The sequence below is a fragment of the Triticum dicoccoides genome, chromosome 2B (genome assembly GCF_002162155.2).
Source record: "Triticum dicoccoides isolate Atlit2015 ecotype Zavitan chromosome 2B, WEW_v2.0, whole genome shotgun sequence".
NCBI lineage: Eukaryota > Viridiplantae > Streptophyta > Magnoliopsida > Poales > Poaceae > Triticum > Triticum dicoccoides.
Window position 1 is genome coordinate 655,955,825 of NC_041383.1, and position 19,698 is coordinate 655,975,522.

Here is a 19,698-nt window from a genome sequence, read left to right on the forward strand (position 1 = left end):
TGGGGCCGTGTGGTTTCCCTTTTTATTTAATTTTTTAATTTTTTGTTTTCTGTAGATAGATGGATGGATGTGGGATGATGGATGGATGGATGGGCGCCATGTCATCGATCCGTGTCAAACCAACTCCACCAATGGGAATAGAGTATATGTGATTTGTGTTTTTTGTTTAGTTTTTCTTCTACTTTTACACATGAAAAAATCAAAAAAATGGTCTCATATTGCGCACAAGGGTGCATCTTGGAATTCCAAACAATGTTGCCTAAGGGAGTTTTCATTTTCTTTGCACGGAAAATTCATTTCCATTTTCCGAGTGCCCGAAATGAGGTTTTTTTGTGAAGGAACTACCAAATAATTGTAGCAAAAATGGACCAAATCAATTTTATAAAATACTAGGCCATGTTTAATGCACAATTGACAAAATAGTTGGGTGAAAAAAGTTTTGATCCACCTCTGATGAAAAAGACAAATTATCGTCGATTCAGCTAGAAACGGGTCAAATTTGAACTGTAGCTGCCTCATAGTTTGCTCTTTATTTTTTTCCAAAAATCATTTCTAGGTACATAAGTATCTATTTAATCATAGAAACACCAAAAAATTTCCAAGATTCAACCACTAGGTAGGAACGGTCAAGCCCGCCGTTTTGACCGCATTTTCAAACGGGCATAAAAAATTCAAAAAAAAATCAAAAAATTGGAAAACCTTCGCATTGTGTCATTATATGTGACCAAGTTTCTAGGAAAAATAATAAACTTGTAATACGGTAATTATTTTAAAAAAGTGTTCTTAGAAATGAGCTATCAAGTGTGAAGATTCATGGCTTTCAAGCCAAATGATCAATCTTATGGCCACATTCATGGCATAGTTTGTTCAGATGATCTAATATTGTGCATAAGGGTGCATGTTGGAATTCCAAATAATGTTGCCTAAGGAAGTTTTCATTTTCTTTGCACGGAAAATTCATTTTTCATTTTCCGAGTGCCCGAAATGAGGTTTTTTTGTGAAGGAACTACCAAATAATTGTTGCACAAATGGATCAAATCATTTTTATAAATAACTAGGCCATATTTAATGCACAATTGACAAAATGGTTGGGTGAAAAAAGTTTTGATCCACCTCTGATGAAAACGACAAATTGTCGTCGATTCAGTTGGGAACGGGTCAAATTTGAACTGTAGCTGCCTCATAGTTTGCTCTTTATTTTTTCCAAAAATCATTTCTAGGTATATAAGTATATATTTAATCATAGAATCACCAAAAAAATTCGAAGATTCAACCACTAGCTAGGAACGGTCAAGCCCGCCATTTTGACCGCATTTTGAAACGGGCATAAAAAATTCAAAAAAAATCAAAAAATTGGAAAGCCTTCGCATTGTGTCATTATATGTGACCAAGTTTCCAGGAAAAATAATAAACTTGTAATACGGTAATTATTTTAAAAAAGTGTTCTCAGAAATGAGCTATCAAGTGTGAAGATTCATGGCTTTCAAGCCAAATGATCAATCTTATGGCCACATTCATGGCATAGTTTGTTCAGATGATCTAATATTGTGCATAAGGGTGCATCTTGGAATTCCAAACAATGTTGCCTAAGGAAGTTTTCATTTTCTTTGCACGGAAAATTCATTTTTCATTTTCCGAGTGCCCGAAATGAGTTTTTTTGTGAAGGAACTACCAAATAATTGTTGCACAAATGGGCCAAATCATTTTTATAAATAACTAGGCCATATTTATCGCACAATTGACAAAATGGTTGGGTGAAAAAAGTTTTGATCCACCTCTGATGAAAAAGACAAATTGTCGTCGATTCAGTTGGAAACGGGTCAAATTTGAATTGTAGCTGCCTCATAGTTTGCTCTTTATTTTTTCCAAAAATCATTTCTAGGTACATAAGTATATATTTAATCATAGAAACACCAAAAGAATTCCAAGATTCAACCACTAGCTAGGAACGGTCAAGCCCGCCGTTTTGACCGCATTTTGAAACGGGCATAAAAAATTCAAAAAAAATCAAAAAATTGGAAAACCTTCGCATTGTGTCATTATATGTGACCAAGTTTCCAGGAAAAATAATAAACTTGTAATACGGTAATTATTTTAAAAAAGTGTTCTCAGAAATGAGCTATCAAGTGTGAAGATTCATGGCTTTCAAGCCAAATGATCAATCTTATGGCCACATTCATGGCATAGTTTGTTCAGATGATCTAATATTGTGCACAAGGGTGCATCTTGGAATTCCAAACGATGTTGCCTAAGGAAGTTTTCATTTTCTTTGCACGGAAAATTCATTTTTCATTTTCCGAGTGCCCGAAATGAGGTTTTTTTGTGAAGGAACTACCAAATAATTGTTGCACAAATGGACCAAATCATTTTTATAAATAACTAGGCCATATTTAATGCACAATTGACAAAATGGTTGGGTGAAAAAAGTTTTGATCCACCTCTGATGAAAAAGACAAATTGTCGTCGATTCAGTTGGAAACGGGTCAAATTTGAACTGTAGCTGCCTCATAGTTTGCTCTTTATTTTTTCCAAAAATCATTTCTAGGTACATAAGTATATATTTAATCATAGAAACACCAAAATAATTCCAAGATTCAACCACTAGCTAGGAACGGTCAAGCCCGCCGTTTTGACCGCATTTTGAAACGGGCATAAAAAATTCAAAAAAAATCAAAAAATTAGAAAACCTTCGCATTGTGTCATTATATGTGACCAAGTTTCCAGGAAAAATAATAAACTTGTAATACGGTAATTATTTTAAAAAAGTATTCTCAGAAATGAGCTATCAAGTGTGAAGATTCATGGCTTTCAAGCCAAATGATCAATCTTATGGCCACATTCATGGCATAGTTTGTTCAAATGGTCTCATATTGTGCACAAGGGTGCATATTGGAATAGCAAACAATATTGCCTAAGGAAGTTTTCATTTTTGTTGGACGAAAAAACCATTTTACATTTTCCGAGTGCCCGAAAGGAGGTTTTTTTGTGAAGGAACTACCAAATAATTGTTGCAAAATTGGACCAAATAATTTTTATAAAATACTAGGCCATATTTAATGCACAATTGACAAAATGGTCTGGTGTAAATTTTTTTGATCTACCTCTCGTGAAAAAGACAAATTTCTGCCGATTCAGTTGGAAGCGGGTCAAATTTGAACTGCAGCTGCCTCATAGTTTGCTATTTATTTTTTCCAAAAATCATTTCTAGTTACATAAGGACCTATTTAATCATAAATACATGGTTTGGTGGCGATACGTCGAGGTTTGGGCGGTGGCCGAGGGCCCCAATTCTAGAGCGCGTAAACTCGCATGCCCGCCGCGTGGTCACCGCGTGACTGTGGCGTTGCCATGTGTTCTGGGCGGCCTAGGCATGTCTAGTGGGTTGGGCACTCCCCAGGTTGGTGCTAGGAAGAAAATTACAACATAAGATTCTCATGAGGAGACCAATCGATGCTCAAACATGAATTAGCAGCCAAGTGTTTGATTAGCGGTACGGGAAATGTACACGGCTAATGGGCGTGAGTTTGGCTGCGGATGATCAGTTACTAAGAAGACCGTTTTCACAAATTTTCAGCTCAAAAGGAGGGGCCTAGGTGGTACTTGCTTTGCAAACTACCACACTGGCCATAACTACGAATGTTGAAGCTCGGCTCAAAATAATGAATGGATTGAGCTGGCATTTGGTGGAGGATGGTTATTTGGGCATAGGAAAGCACTGTAGAAAATGGATGCTATTTGGACATGCCAAAGTGGTACTTCCTTCACAAACTGTTATTCTGAACAGAATAGGAAAATGAATATTTTTGAATTATTTTTGAACTAGGCAAGGAAGGTTTTTACATATTTGACGAAGATATGACCCAAAGAATTTATGAGATTTGTTTGGGAATTTTGGCCATGACAGAAATATAGGTTGCTTCACAACCTAGGCCAAAAACTGCCACATGGACATGACACATAGGCAAAACTGATGAGATGGCACATAGTCATCGCAACCCACCACAATTTACAAGGCTATGACCATCTATATTGGTCGTTAACAACTAGAAATAAGGCAGCGAACTAGCGATGTTTGCTTTACGACCATTTCCTCTAATGAAATTATGACCTTTCTGACCAAAATGGTCATTATGGTTTAGGGTTTAGAGCCCCCCAGAAAGCTTTTGACCAATTGGTCTAAAATGGTCATAAATTTATGACCAATTCCTCGAGGGTCACTGACAGAAGGTCATAAGTTGACATATTTCTTGTAGTGTCCGGCGGTGTCGGTGTCGATGATAGCGATGCTTCTGTGTGCTGTTCCCCTCCTTGGAGGTGTCACCATGGGTGACCTGCATCAACCATGGGCTCTGGGTGAAAACTCTTAGTTTGACATGTTCCAGACCGGGTGGTGGTGGCGTTGTGGGGTCGTTTCCTCCTTGGAGGCTCCTTCCTATGAGCAAGTTCCCATTTTACTGGTTTGTCGGGTAATCTGTGTGGATGACAACTTCTCCTCGCCATGTTGAGGAGCCATGCTTCAATAGTAGCGCATTGTTGAGGAGCTAGGATCTACAAGCTGGATGTGCTCGAAGGCCTCCCTCTATTGTCTTGGCATTAGCTTCCATTTGCGCTCTAGGGTGTTGAGCACTCCATCTCCCGACGGTGCAGCGCCCTTCAAGCTGGGGCGAGGAGCTAGGGGGCTCCTTATGGCGATGGAACAAGATGGCACTGATCTGCCGGACGCACAGGCAATGGCAATGGCATAGCTTCCTCTGCCGGCTGGTCTCCTTCTCGAGTTAGCTTCCTTTGCGGCGTTGGTCCTCCCATCATGTTTGGAGGGCCCTGATGTCTTGATGTTCTGTTTTCTGAGCCTTGTTGCTGCTCCTGGGCATCCATGTATCTTGCCGGAGTTTTTCTTTTGTTTGTTGTATAGCGGTGTATTGTTGCGTTGGTTGTAAGGGGCTTATCAATTCCAGCCTCTTTTCCAAAAAGAGGCAGAGACCAAGAGATGGTCGGTAGTTTGACCACCGCCTGCACAGAGGATCTCATCTACGACTAGCTTGTGATCGTCGTAGAGCTGCCGTAGATTAGGCACTTAGACTTTGGAAGAGTGCTTTTGCTGGTTCATATGTACTAGTACTATTCTCGTGACGAGGCCCTCCATGCTCCACAACGTGCTACACCATGTCCATACAGGTAAAAAAATTTGTTTAGCTGAGATATCATTTCACGAATTACAAACCACTCCATACTGTACATGTACAACATAGTTTCCATATGGGTCTTTTTTCAAAAAAGGGAGCAAGCATCGGCTTCTATATCGAGCGATGCACACAGTCATATTATTAATTATTTAACAAAGATCTGACAAAAACATAAACCAAACAACTCAAAGTCATCACCCACACCTAGAAACTCAACAATGGGGAATGCCCCCATGCCCGGTAACCGCCGATCAGTCCGCATGACGTACCAGAAGCAAACACCCGGTGCAGTAGAGCCAAAGCATACACCACCTGTACACGCTTCAGAAGCCGCCACCACCATCATACTGCTAACCCATCTTCAAGAAAGAGATCCACATCACCCTTGCCAAGCCGGTCAGCCGTCGATGTCGTCACGGTGCCAAATATCACCACTGCCTCTGCACTCGTCCATCAAGACGCATCCACCGCCGAGACTCCATTGCACCATGCCTCTGAGGTCCGACGGCGTTGACACAGTAGATACGACGCCGCTCCACCTCTAGACCCCTCCAGGCAACACTTGTTCCAACAACGATGCCCCCAAGAGGGGGTGTGCTGCCAGACACCACCATCATCCAAACTGGGAGACCCAAATTCAGGGTTTTCCCAAGAGAAAACGACCCTTCTCGGCACGTCTACGCGGTGATCCAACGCGGCTACGCCTTCGCCCTTTCTCCGGCAAAGATGAGTTTCAAAACAGTGCCTCCAAGAAGGTAGATGATGCCACAGGCTGCCACTGTCCGGCTCGGCAAGCCAAACCCGAGGTTTCCCTCTGAGCTTGATGGGACCGCCACCGTGATGATGCGCTCCAAGGAGGTTAGCAGTGTTCGTAGACGTCGCCGCACCATCTGCGCTATGAAAAGAAAGCAATGCATAAGCTCTGGTTCCTGATACTGTTCGAAAGTAGTGCAAAGAAAAGCGGTACTTCCCAGCAGATCCGGGCAAAAGTTTTCTCCTCGGCAGTAGTCCCTCGAACCAGGAGAGCGGGAGGCAGAAGTGCTCGTCGGAGACGCCCACTAACGTAGAAGGAACGACTACTTCAAGCAAAACAAATCCAGGAACATTGCATGTACCCATCCAACCCGACTCGACTTGAGGAGCCGCCGTCACCGGAGAGAGGATCCGGGCACGCCAGCCCTGGATCTGTTAGGAATAAGCCATGCGTTCATGTGTGTGCGTGTCTGTGGCCGTGGCGATGTTGAGCAGGCCGCCTCCTGCGCATTGGGCGCGCCGTGGGCGTGGCCAGGCGGATCACCAGCACTCATTTCTGTTGGAGAGTTTCCAGGGAGTAAGTGCACGTAGGGAGTAGCCACCGCATGCGGTTAGTGGCTAATGTGGTGGTTAGTCTGTTGTTGGCGAACTAGCGCATGCATGGGTTAGTGGCCGGGTCTTGCGTGAGTGCGTGAGTGTGCTGGTGTGTGTGCTAACCTGGGTATAAAAAGCCCTCCGCTGTACTGCTCGGGTGTGTGTGTGGCTCAAGTTGTTGCTCGAGGAAAAGACCGTCGTTGCGGCAGGCATATGTGCGCCGGAAAAACACCACCGAGTCTTGTGTCTTCTTTTTCTTCTATATTCGTTCGTGCGAGAGAGAGAGAGAGCGAGAGGGAGCTGGGCACCGGCGCAAAGAGCAAGCTAGGGCTTGACGCCAACTGGATCTGCCTCCAATCCCTGCGGCCCATCACCGTGCCATCCTCCACGCGCCGGAGAACTCACACCCCATGATGCCCAGCCTGTGCCATGCCCTAGCCGATGACACTGGCCTGCGCGGGTCTCCCCGCGCAAGAGGACAAGAAAGCCCTGCTGCCGCCAGCGCCAACCAGGCTTCACCCGTCCACGCCCTTTGGCGGCGGTGAGGAAGTATGGAGGAGGGGAGGGAACCGATGGTGGCCGGAGTTGGATGCCCCGGTGTGGCTGGAGGAGCCGCACGGGAGCAATCCCCTTTTTTCTTGGAGATTCTTTTTTTTTCATATGGGTCTACCAATAGCTCGTTCATGTAATATCAAGAATCTTCGCTATAAGGCATGCATAATTTGTGGATCTATGAAGAACTTGAGTATTTCTAGGAAAATCAAGATGGGAAGAATAGTTAGTGAACATCTAAAAACAAACATCAAAATATAGAAGCCAGTCAAAAGTGCAATGCTCAAACTGAAAACCTGAACGACATGGCATCTAAAAGGGTGGGAGGACAGCAGTTTAGCCTTACCACATATGCGTCTATGGATGAATAGAATATATTATGGAGGTACATATTTTATACATTTCTGAACGAGGTTGTATATTATGGATGAATAGACTGGTTGATCACAGACGCATATCGTTGCTACCAAAATCCTTAGCCATCTCTATCTACTAATCAACGTCACTTATTTCAGAAGCCTGAAGAAATCGACACCGGATTAGTGACAAAGCTCACGGCAAAATGATATGGCATATCATGGTACACACTAAAGCAGAAACAAACAAAACCAGGCTAAACTATTTTGTGCATTTCACACAATATGATATGATATTTATAGCAGAAGCTATCTAAGATATAAGAACACCTCGACAAGAGAATAAGAGATAATCAACAGTTCATAATCAACGTCTTGGTTAAATTACAATGTAGCTTACATGAGCATTACACAACAGTCACATTTCTTATTTCTTTCCATCGCAAAATGTTTGAAAAATATAGTGTCCAGTTTACCTTCTGGATTACTCGATGACTATAGAGATGAAGGCTTTAATCCAACACATGTCCAATTATATCATCGATAAGTTTCCTTTTCTAGATCGGTGGTCCATGCTCTAGAAGCTGTTGAAAAAATGGTAAGAATGTTATTTTGCTTACATTGAGGAAGCCCAACATCCTAGAGCCTTAAGTTACAAAAGACGTGGGAATTGGAGAAAGAAACCTTCTGGATTACGTAATTAGCAAGGACGTCCATGACTAGTGTATAGACATGAAGTTGGATTTCATTGGAGGCAAGTTTGCGGCCATAGGTAGGCTCTAGAAGCTTCTTGTTGTGCCTTGGTGCCCTCCCATCACCCCTTGGTTGTGGGCGCCTAGGCACCCTGTGGGCCCTCGTGGCCCAAGTCCAGGTCTCCTAATGCTCTTTGGTGCAAAATCCATCCTTGTATTTTTATTGATTTTTTGAAGGTTTGAAATACCTATTTTTCTTGAAAATGGAAAACAGAAACTCACACGGGGTACTATATTCATAGGTTAGTCCAAATAAACTTTTTTACATAAATGGTGGAAATGTGGTATGATCAATGCAAAAGATTATAGATACACTGAAGGTGTGTAGATCATTTATTTTTAAATTTAATATTGTCTGAAGCAGATGCAATGAAACAACATTTTATCATGAGATGGAGTTAACCTTCCTCATGTTAATATGTGTTAATATATTGCCATATGAGGCAATTGTAAGCAATTCTTATTATTATACATCAGACTTCCTAAGTTGCAATCATGTTCTTCCTTTCTTATCAATTTCAAAACTTACAATGCATTCTATCCTCCACTGTGTACGTGATATCATGCAATTGAATAATATTAGTGCTTCTGGCAAATCCAATGAGTTACATTTTATACAAAGAGCAAACATATTCAAGTAAACTTTTGTTATTAACCACACATCCAGATATTTTACAGCAAGATAGTACATACTTTCAGAAAAACAACCAGGATCACAACGATTCAGTACTCAAAATATATTTGAAGTGCCAAATTATTTCACAACACAAAACTTATTCTTGGCTCCCCAACTTTAGTTCGCCATAGAAACATATCAAATATCCATAGCAACGAATGTTAGAGTTTTCAAGTCAAGGAGAACACATGAATTATGCATTACGGAAATATTGCATAGAACACTATGCTATCTATTTCATACCATCCACATAGTATGCCGTCTATAATAAAGTGGTTACTATAACCAGGTCATCATTTCTCTTGAAGAACTGCATCATGATGGCTTTATTCTTCATAATCCCTGCTTGCTCACAGAAAACCTTCCATCCAGTCACTAGCACAATTCTTCCATCTTTGGGTGGTGCTTTCTTGTATGTTCCGTCGATTTCAAGATTGAAAGTCTTGTACATTACTAACAGTGTCATTCCTTCATTGCAAACATCTAATTCATCAGCAACTTCTCGTGGTATTTTCTGCAATTGTGTGTTTTTCAGTTAGTAATAAACGTTAGAAACATCATACAAATATAAGATATACATCATTTCTTGATTTTCATATCAGAGCTAAAATTATTACCATTTTTCCCATGTCGCTTTGTGTTATCCTATGCACAAATGAAGAAATCGCGAAAGCACCATAAGTTCTTATGCATTGAACCAAATTATCATCTTCATCCACCATAAGACGACAACCTCTCGTCATCACAACATCATCTATAATATGTTTGACATCATCTTCAACACTCTGTGCAACTAAAACATAAAGAAAAGTAATCAGTTTCTCAATTTATTATTCGGAATAAAAACACATGTATAGTGTGCAAACCTACGAACCTGCTGTCGGTGACCTGATTTTAAAAACATTTTCCTTACTTATGGCAGCAACAAGCAAACCATATATTGTAACTATAAGTAGAACTTTATCTCCCTCCAATAGATTGTAATCAAATAGAAACTCGTTCCATCTAGCACCATGAATACTCGTGACATCAATCCTTTTAGTCACATTGACCTTATAGTGAAAACCTTCAGGGGTACATAGGACAACTTTATTTCCTGAGATGCTGTTTACGGCTTCTCTCATGTCACATGTAATATTCTGTAATTGAAAATAAATTAATTACAACACCGCAAATAAAACTAAAATAAAATAAATTTTGCTTCAGACATAGACAATTTTATTACATACCACACTTTTACAAAATGTCTGGCGCAGAGTTACTTCAACACAACGTTTTGTTGTTCCATCAGTACTGCAATTCCCACGGTCATTCTTGCATGTCAGGCAGCATGACTTCAAACATTTGCATGCATAAACATGTTAGTGATGCCATATAAAAACTTAAATTTGTTAATCCATATTTATTTATGTGATATTAATGTTATATATACAGTATGCAATGGAGGAAAATTTTAGTTTGTGAAATTCAAGAGATTAAAATTCAAACACATTTAGTGTACATAAATTTAAGAACTAGGAATCCAATATTATGTACATTTCTCATATTAACAATCACATAATTGGTAAATGCATGTGCTTTGTATAGCTGTCAAGTGGAAGGCATTATCTTAAAAAGATCAACATTCAAGAGCTACATGCGCTAGAACACGAACATTCATCAAAAATCGGACATCAAAGATGTATTTTACACATTTAGTGGAGGTTCTATATTAGTTCTTTTGTCAAGTTCTGTTTACATGGTATTAATATGTAAGAGTGCCATAGTAGTATTGATATTTTTGTGCTACATATATATTGAGCAGACAAAATAAAAAATATTACCTACAAGATAGAAGACGGTAGAAATGTCCTTACTTCTTCAATTTAATATACGAACATATGTAGACTTTAATTTCGCTAATTCTAAGAAGAAAGAACCAAATATATTTTTATGTAATTACAAGTAACTCAAAAATATAAGAAATTACCCTGTAAATAATGTCTGTTATATATTTTAATCTTATAATCCCATTTTGTTCCACAATCACTATCATGCATCAAACATAATATAGCTGCTAGGGAGCCTGCACACGTCACGTTGGCAACCGACATGCAATCCTCCTGAAAATATTGCTAAATGGCATCAAAATCAGCATAAACCTACATAAATCATCTCTCTCTCTCACTCACTCTCTCTCCTCTGGAAAAGCTCACACTATTTCACACTATACTTACCATTGTATCTTCTGAGAGAAGACATCCTGAAACTGATTCTCCCCTTGTTTATAACTACGCCACTAGTAACTAAAATATTTTTAAATAAACAACAATTCACCTCCTCCACACACTAGTTGGTTATAAGACACATGTTGTCAGGCAATCTTAGATGTTCATCAAACACTAAGCTTAAATATATCTTGAAAATAGATACTTTCCAAGTGACGAGCTGGAAGATCATGCGAAGACCACTAATCGATGGGCATGAGAACTGTGTCACTTGACATGAAGCAACCATGTACCAAGTATTGGGAGGTACGCAGCCTATGGTTGGCAAGGAAGATGTCGTGAGAGGGGTTACCAAGGTGCAACAAGGGCGAGGAGGAGGGGCTAGGGCAACAGTTGGCTAAGGGAGATGCAAATAAATACGAGGTAATGAAGGTGGAGCTGGTACCATGCACCAATGCCATTGGTTGGGCCTTGGAAATTTTCAATGCCTATAGTTGATATGAGACTTGGTTCTAAATCTCGGATTTTAAGCATACCTATTCCTCTGCCTCTCCAATCATCCTAATGGACTAAGAAAACAAACCTAGCACATCGGTAGTTAGATAGCTGACTTGCAACACTAATTCATGAAGTCGATTCTATATGAACAACTATTTAAATAATAGAGCACACTGCCTTCATATTGACTATGTCGAACCCAAACTTCATCCTCGAGCATTCTACATTGTTGCAAATTTCCTCTCTTCCCGGGCAGGCTCACTGTCTAGGTGCATCCTAGTTCTTGCTACATGTCTGCGCACTTTCTGATAGTAGACAACCCACGACACCTTGCCACCAATGGCTAGATCATATTTGAGAAACCAAGAACCAAAACTCTAGCTCAAGATTCTAGAAGGGTTTCAACCTCACATGTAGCTTAGTAAAATTTACACCCTGATACTAGGTTGGTAGAATTGTCATTTTCTCTCCTCCATTTAGTTGATTTTCTCACTATGATGGGGGGGCATATTGATGCATTTTTGTGGTAATTTTTTCTATGCCTTGTTATGTGGTACTTCTCAAGGTAGTTACTGAGACTTAGTTTCTGCTTAGCTTGGGGCTTGATCGAATCCTGCCTCTGAACACTTGGAGGGGAGTGGATGTGTTATCTTAAATAGATCATATTGTTTTGTAACAATCATGGCATATACCTAATTTGACCTTTATGTCCAATACATTGTAACTATAATCATAGGTGACAAAATTCTCCGTGCAAAGTTTTAAAAGCCTAGGCCATCCTAATATATCTAACACAATCATGTATCACTCTAACTCAACAACAATCCCCAATCTAGAATCCAATAAGCCAAATCTCACTTCTAAAACTAGATTGAGTCAGTTGGGGATGAACTAGGAAATTGCGATAGAAGGACTGGTAGCATACAGAAGGGGATGCCTTAATCACTTTCCACAAAATAAAGATATTTAAAATTACATGTACAACAACACAACTATTATTTGAATAAATTTATAAACTTGTAAGGAATTCAAACAAACCAAGTGGTTGGTTCACTCATTAATTGGTTAATCCATGAGATCAACAACAAATACAAATAATATATATGTTTGTCGTTACATATTGCAATGACTTATTATCAATTTTGGTTTTATACATATATTAACAATAATGGTAATTTAGTATTACGATTTTTAAAAATTATCCAAGAACATTTTTTGATTTAGTTATAAATTAAGTGGCCCCTTAATTTCTCCATGGTAATTATCAGGGTAGCTATCGACACTTAATTTGTTTTCCCCTTACATAGCTTAAAGTTGTGCTTAATAAGTGATATAAGGGAAAAACAAATCTATGATAATCTATTGTCATTATAAATATTTAACAACTTCTTGTAGTACTATCGTAGATTTTATATATACATATTTCTTTCTGTAGGCGCTAGGCAATATACCCATGTTAGAAGCTTGACTACATGCAATGAGTAACTCTGCCATCATTAAGTGTAACACACCGAATTCAAATCCCAACATACACAACATTCTTAGTAGATATTTTTTATGAACTAGCAATGGTGTTTGTTATCTCTCCCCCATAGTTTGACATTATTTTAATCTAACAATGCTATTGGGAACTAGGTCTCCACATAGACCCTATTATTAGGATCCTTGGGGATCATGAGCTCAAAAGGATCTGGGCCCACGCCTAAGCCTAATACACAATGTGCTCTTATGTATATATAGGTGTATGATTGCAACACTAAATCATGATGTGATTTTGGTACTAACATTATAGCTGAGGAAGGTTGAAATTTATATGCCATGACCTTTAACAAGGCATGGCCATGGAGAGTCTTGTGATGCTAACATCGACATCAATTTTCTAGAGATGGGTGTAAAAAAATCTATAGTGAGCCAGGGTTCCATTCCATCATGTAGGTGAGGAATGGTTAGCATGTTACGTTAGGTTTTGTTCACTTGAGAATTTCCAACATGAATGGTTAGTAGCTTGAATTTATAGGAAATAATTGTATGATGATGGTGTAAGATATTAGCTTCATAAATGGTATCTTCCATAGATGGTATTAGTATTATAACCTGACAAAGTTTATATAAGACACTTTCGTAGAAGCAAAATAAAACATGGTCAAATTCACTACCATTCATGGAGGATGTCCTTTGATAGGATCCTTGTCATCTTACTAAAGTCATCCCCATAGTGTTTTTCTACCTCGCTATTTTATTAGTGGAATTTATGCTATTGTTTTAAGTGGAGAGTTTTTGTGGGTGTTAATTCAAATAAAGTACAGAACCTTCCTTCACATAGGTCACAAGGAAGGACTCTAGTGCATGACAGCGCATTTAATTTTCCCTTGATTCAAACTAGGTTAGAGATATGCTTAAAATCAATGAAATTTAGTTTGTTTCTTTGAACAGCTCTCTTATTGACAAGATAATTACCTCTTCAAATATCTTATCTAATATCACAAATAAACATAGTTACTCAACATAATAAGTTATTAAACATTACAATGCAATGTTAGTAAATGTCACATAAGTTACTGACCGATTGTGAATGTTCTACAAAGACACACAAATTTGGATTTCTGACATGACCTTGCCAAGTTAATCTCCTGATTAATGATCCTTAATGACTCTCGCTGTCGGTGAGGAAGGATACCCACTCTAAGAAGGGGCACACACACATAGAGAGAGAGAGGGAGGGAGGGAGAAAGAGAGACGACACACCTGGACCTTATTACAGGACCCGGTATATAAGTACTCCAAAGTCTTGCGCCCTCTGCACTCGAGTAGGAACATGTATGGGAAAAGGGTCGGGATACCTACTTTAGGGATTATATGGTCGCAGGAAATTTTCACCTCATAACAGCGAAACGTCTAATCATATCGTAACCATTGAAGATTGGTACCAAACTATCAACCTGGGCCTGGCTATATAAGGGCAGTACCAGCCCCCACCAAAGGGCAGTACCAGCCCCCACCAAAGGGCCCACTCATACCGTAACTCGATAGATAAAAAAATGCCATTGTAACAATCTATGGTCATCAATAATCATAGATAGGCATGATATAGGTTGTTATGCATACGGGGTCCTAAACCAAGGTAAAACATTATGTCATCGTCATCACTAATGAGAACCCTTCGGGCACCATCCCTCTCTCTACAATCTTCCATGACAAGCTTTAAATCGTAAGATCAGTGAAGCATTATTCATCAACGGTCACATCATAGAAGAAGGCTTGCATTTTCATTAGTTGATAATGTAATGAGTGTGACTTACGGGTGTGCTTCCATGTACTAGTCATAACGATTCAGCTAAAACTAGTATGGATAGGATCTTATAGATGCAAAAGAAGCAAGTAGAACCTTTTTTGAGAATTCATGATCTCATATGCAACCAACTCAGCCTGTATAACCATACAAGATACTCAATTTTGTACACTCAACTATAATTGATAGCAGTCAAAGCATCTTGATACATGTGTTTACTTACTAACAAAGTTACGACAAGGATGTCTGGTGTATTCGTCCGACCTATGACCATGGGAGCTTCAATCACTACAACACTACAACTCACATCCTTCATAAAGCACATTACTGAAGAGGTAATCATTAAAATTGGGCTGGTTAAAATTTTCACCATTGCACATCACTCTTCGCTCCAATAAGCAGTCTTCGGGAATTGAAGTAGGACTTTGAGGTTGCATCATCCTTTGGGCATGTTGGGATACAAGACTTAAAGGATCAATCATGCCTTGTATTAAAAGCACCTCGAAACGAAGAATATTGGTATTGAAGCATGCATTTGAGGCATTGGTCCCAGACCTATTAAGGAGTTCCACTTTTGATGCTTGTTTCTCCTTCAAATTACATACTTGGAGGAAGCGTGTCAAACTAAGTAGTTTATTTACCCCTTTGACCAACAGGGGTGCTTCTAGAGAAATGATCCATTAACAATGAATGATCTAACATTGGTTGCCTAACACCCAGTGTTGAAGCCAGCAATGGCTTCACTTGGACACTACCATACATAAACTTTAGTGTGAAAACCATGTATGTATTACTAGTATGCTACGTGTTTGAAGATTTGAACTAAGTCGTGCACCCGTACCAGCTGGTCCTGATTGTTAATGTATTCTTTGCTAATGCCTGACTACTCGTATGCACACACTAAAACTACTAACAGTTACACGGGATGAACCTCAAACCCTCGCGATTAGGAGGCCACTTGTATACATGTGATCTTGCACGAAGACGGCACCAAAACAGGGCACAGACTGGCGTATGCGCTGGCAAGGTAGCAAGCAACTAGTGATAATGAGCATAGATCAAAGACGGTCTGGTGGCGGCCATTGGTTGGCGAGGCAAGGTGGAGACCAGCGAGTCAGCAACCCACAAGGCCGCGGGTTGATTATGCAAATGGTGTCGTAGAAAAGGAAGGGCATGTATATAACAAAAGGTAATATGTTATTGTTGTGACTGAAATAAGCTCTACCAATCCACTATTCAGTCCATCTAATGTTGTCCAATTGATGATAGAATAATTAATTAGTTTTATCTTATGGTGTCAAGGAAGCCATCCACACATCTTGAAAGATAATCACATGGCCTATAACTCAGTGGTTTTCATGATAAGTAGGTGCCTATGGCACGAGAGGAATGCTAAGGTCTTCCATAATGTGTTGATTGGTAGTAAGCCCTCAACAATTTTCATACATGAAAACAATAGGATAAAAAATTTGAAGACTTTTATCAAAGTGTAAGACAAATTTAAGATACATGCATTGATCAAAACCATTGCGGGAATGGGTGCTTCATTTATAGCGCCTAACAAGGAAAGTATCGTCTTGCTGCCAGGGAGTGTATTTCCCCTGATGCCATCTTGGCTTCCATGGAGTTTGTGTCGCACAACAAACGAGTTATGTTCCCGAATCTATGGTTCTTCTCTGCTTATTGCCTGGTCATGACCCCCATATCTGCGGCATGTATAGTACATTAATTTTCAGCCCCGTCAACTATGATGGAACAATCCCATTGTCAACTTCCTGCTACAACTTGCATGCCATCACTATTCTTTATATTCTAACAACTTATTTGTCTCCTAGCAGATACTCAATGGGGCTTCCTAATCTAACACACTGACTAAAATAGAATTTTATTTATGTTTTATGAGGGAGGCTATTTACTGGCCCATCAAGGGAGAAAGTGAAAGACCCTATACCATTTTTCCATAATAAAATTTATGCTTCAAATGATAAAAATTTGTTTCTTTCTAGGGATAATTCTACTGTTGGAAACATCATTAGCTTGTCTAATATATTACCAATTGAGTATCACAAACTAAAATAGTTACTCACCTTGAGAAGTTCAACATTACAACACATTGTTTGTAAATGTTACACAAGTTCCCAACCAATTGGAAATTTTTTACAGACACATAAATTTAGATCCTTTCGAGGGAGCTCACTAAATTAACATCATGGTTAATGGTCCCAGATGGCTCTCACATCATAGAACAAGGTTGAAATTTGGTAGTTGATAGTGCCATGAGTGTGAACATAGAGGTTCTTCCATGCCCTAGCCATATTGATACATTCAAAGCAAACATGACAAGAAGTTGTATATGGAAAAGAAGCAATTAGAATCTTGTCCAAGCACTCATAATCCTATATGCTGCCATCTTAACTGGTATAACTATACAAGATTTTTAATTACACTTGACTGGAATTGATACCACTCAAATAATCTTGAGACATGTTTTACTTAGTCATAGATTTATAATGTGGATATAAGGTGTTTGCATCCGGTCCCAATCATACAGGTGGAATCACTACAACATGGCGAGCTAAAATAATATCTTCTGACGTATGCATCGCTCTTCGCTAAAAAAAGAAGGCTTTGGTAATTGAAGCATGACTTTGAGGTTGCATCATCCTTTGGGAATGTTGAGAAATAATGATTGAAAGATGGGAGCATGCCTTGTATTAAGAACACCCCAAAAAGTAAGACCTTGGTCACTAAAGCATGTCTTTGAGGCATTGGTAGTGGATCAATTGTGGAGCACCATTCTTGATGCCTTTATGTACTTTAACTTCACATATTTGAATAAAAGGTATGGATCAAAGTATTTTGTTTATCTATTTTTATCTCTTGGGGCTGCCACTAGAAGCAATACTCTATTAACAATAAGTGGGCTAACCTTAGTTCTCTAACTCCCAATGCTTCATGTTCCTTTTAAGATTAGTGTCATGCATAGGAGCCAAATGCAGATCCACAAACACAAGCTCTAGGTATACGAAGAAGTGGTTGTAATGAAGATTAGGTCCCTATGGCATGTGACAAACGCCAGCGTCTTCCAAAATGAGCAGATTAATAGTCAATCCTCATCACAATTCACACTTGAAATCAAAGGAAGAGTAAAAAACTAAAGACCTTTGCTTTAAGTATAGGATAAAAATGTAGATATATGTGCTAATCGGGCAAATTGCAGGAATGGATTCTTGGTTTTAGTACATACCTAGAATAAGCCAGACATTGTCCTTGCTTCTAGGAGTGTCCTACAACTGAGGTGGCTTGGCTTCCATGGGAGTTTAAATAGTTCATGAAATGACTGCAATCCCTGGATCTACGATTCCCATCTCCTATTGCTCGACTGTTGCTTTGCACTCGAGGCCATCCATGCAAAAAGTGAGCGATTGCGCATCCATGAACCCGTGTCTCCATGGCACGTGTGATACATGTATTTTTGGCTCAACCAGATGTGTTGGGATCATTATGTCGCCAACTTTTTGCAACCACATACCTCACCACTGCCACTATTGTTGCTTCCGAAGTTCTTTAACTTGTGACACAAACTAAATGTACTTTAATATTTTGTAGCACTAGCATGAATAGAAGATCTTTCATTTCACCAAGCAGGCTATGAAGTGGCCCATTAAGGAATAAAACACAAGATGCAAAAACAATTATGTGAAAAAGGTAAAGATCTTGCCCAACCCATTCTCCTTCACATAGGAGAGAGCAGTCGACACATATTTGTTTGCATAAATTTACAAACAGAAGTACAAATGACACAACCAATATGTCATTGTGCATGTGGTGAGGATGTGCCATGTCGACCTATCTAAATGGATAAAGTCCTTGTTAGTTGGTTGAGCATAGCACTGGCTAGTGCACCAGCCTAATTGGTACTCACATAAAAGGCATGGAACTTGGAGGTGACCAATGCACGGCGCGGTTCACCAGGACCGAAGGGTGACCCCACCAACGATCTGATCCAAGCCATGCAACCCCAGCCCATCCAGATATTCTAGAACACCAACAATAGGGAGGACCTTCTCGGGGCATCCAAGACATTCTAGAACACACAGAAGCTAGTGTTTCTCACATATTCCCTACTTTATACTCTCTGCCAATAGTAACCCAAGCAATCACTCTCTCTGATGGTCCTCCCTATTGTTGGTTAGCAATCGAGCAATACAAACTACCAAAGGTAGGATTAGGGTCTTGCCTTCTCCAGCAGGGTCCAAGCCTGGGTAAATCCCTTGTCTCGTGTCATACCAAACCGATCCTCCTCGTGTACCCCTTCAAACAAATAATTCATCGCTCGATGGCATTGTCGGTCTCAAAACACCGCCAGTTCACTTAGGAATTAGGGGGTGGTGAGAAGAGATCCTTTGATCGGCTCGGGATGGCTCTCTCGACCAAGATTGACGGACGCTCTCTAGGCCAAAATCTTGACCTCTGTACTCTTTGCTTCTCCTCCAAGAGAGTTGATTCCCAGATCCTCGTAGTCCCCTTCACCAAGGGCTAGGCTTTTCACTACAGAGGTCGTAATTTTGTCATAGACAACTTCAACAAATTTTTGTCCTATGACCTCGACCCCGATAGAGTTGATGGATCAACAAGCTACGATTCCGCTCACAAAGACTTCATGATGGAGGCAGGCACGATATGATTGCCAAATTTGATACCATTTTTACCCCCATCACCAAGAAGAACCCGGAGGGGGGCAACAACTTGAATTAGTGCCCATCCAACTCACAGCCGAATGGGACAAATTCAAATGCCAAATGAATGAGCTCGCGACCTAGTTTAGCGAGCGGGTG

General features: G+C 39.8%; 1 protein-coding gene across 1 annotated transcript in view; it reads right to left on the reverse strand.

Moving 5' to 3' along the window:
* Window positions 1–8,948: 8,948 nt before the first annotated feature.
* Window positions 8,949–19,698, reverse strand: part of LOC119361108 — a 17,523-nt gene continuing 6,773 nt past the window's right edge. Inside the window, exons 2-5 of the mRNA XM_037626475.1 lie at window positions 10,096–10,200; window positions 9,741–10,005; window positions 9,484–9,659; window positions 8,949–9,380 (exon numbers count right to left, since the gene is read on the reverse strand). Coding sequence (XP_037482372.1) covers window positions 9,129–9,380; window positions 9,484–9,659; window positions 9,741–10,005; window positions 10,096–10,200 — 798 coding nt within the window. The 3' untranslated portion in view covers window positions 8,949–9,128. The remainder of the gene's footprint in view (window positions 9,381–9,483; window positions 9,660–9,740; window positions 10,006–10,095; window positions 10,201–19,698) is intronic.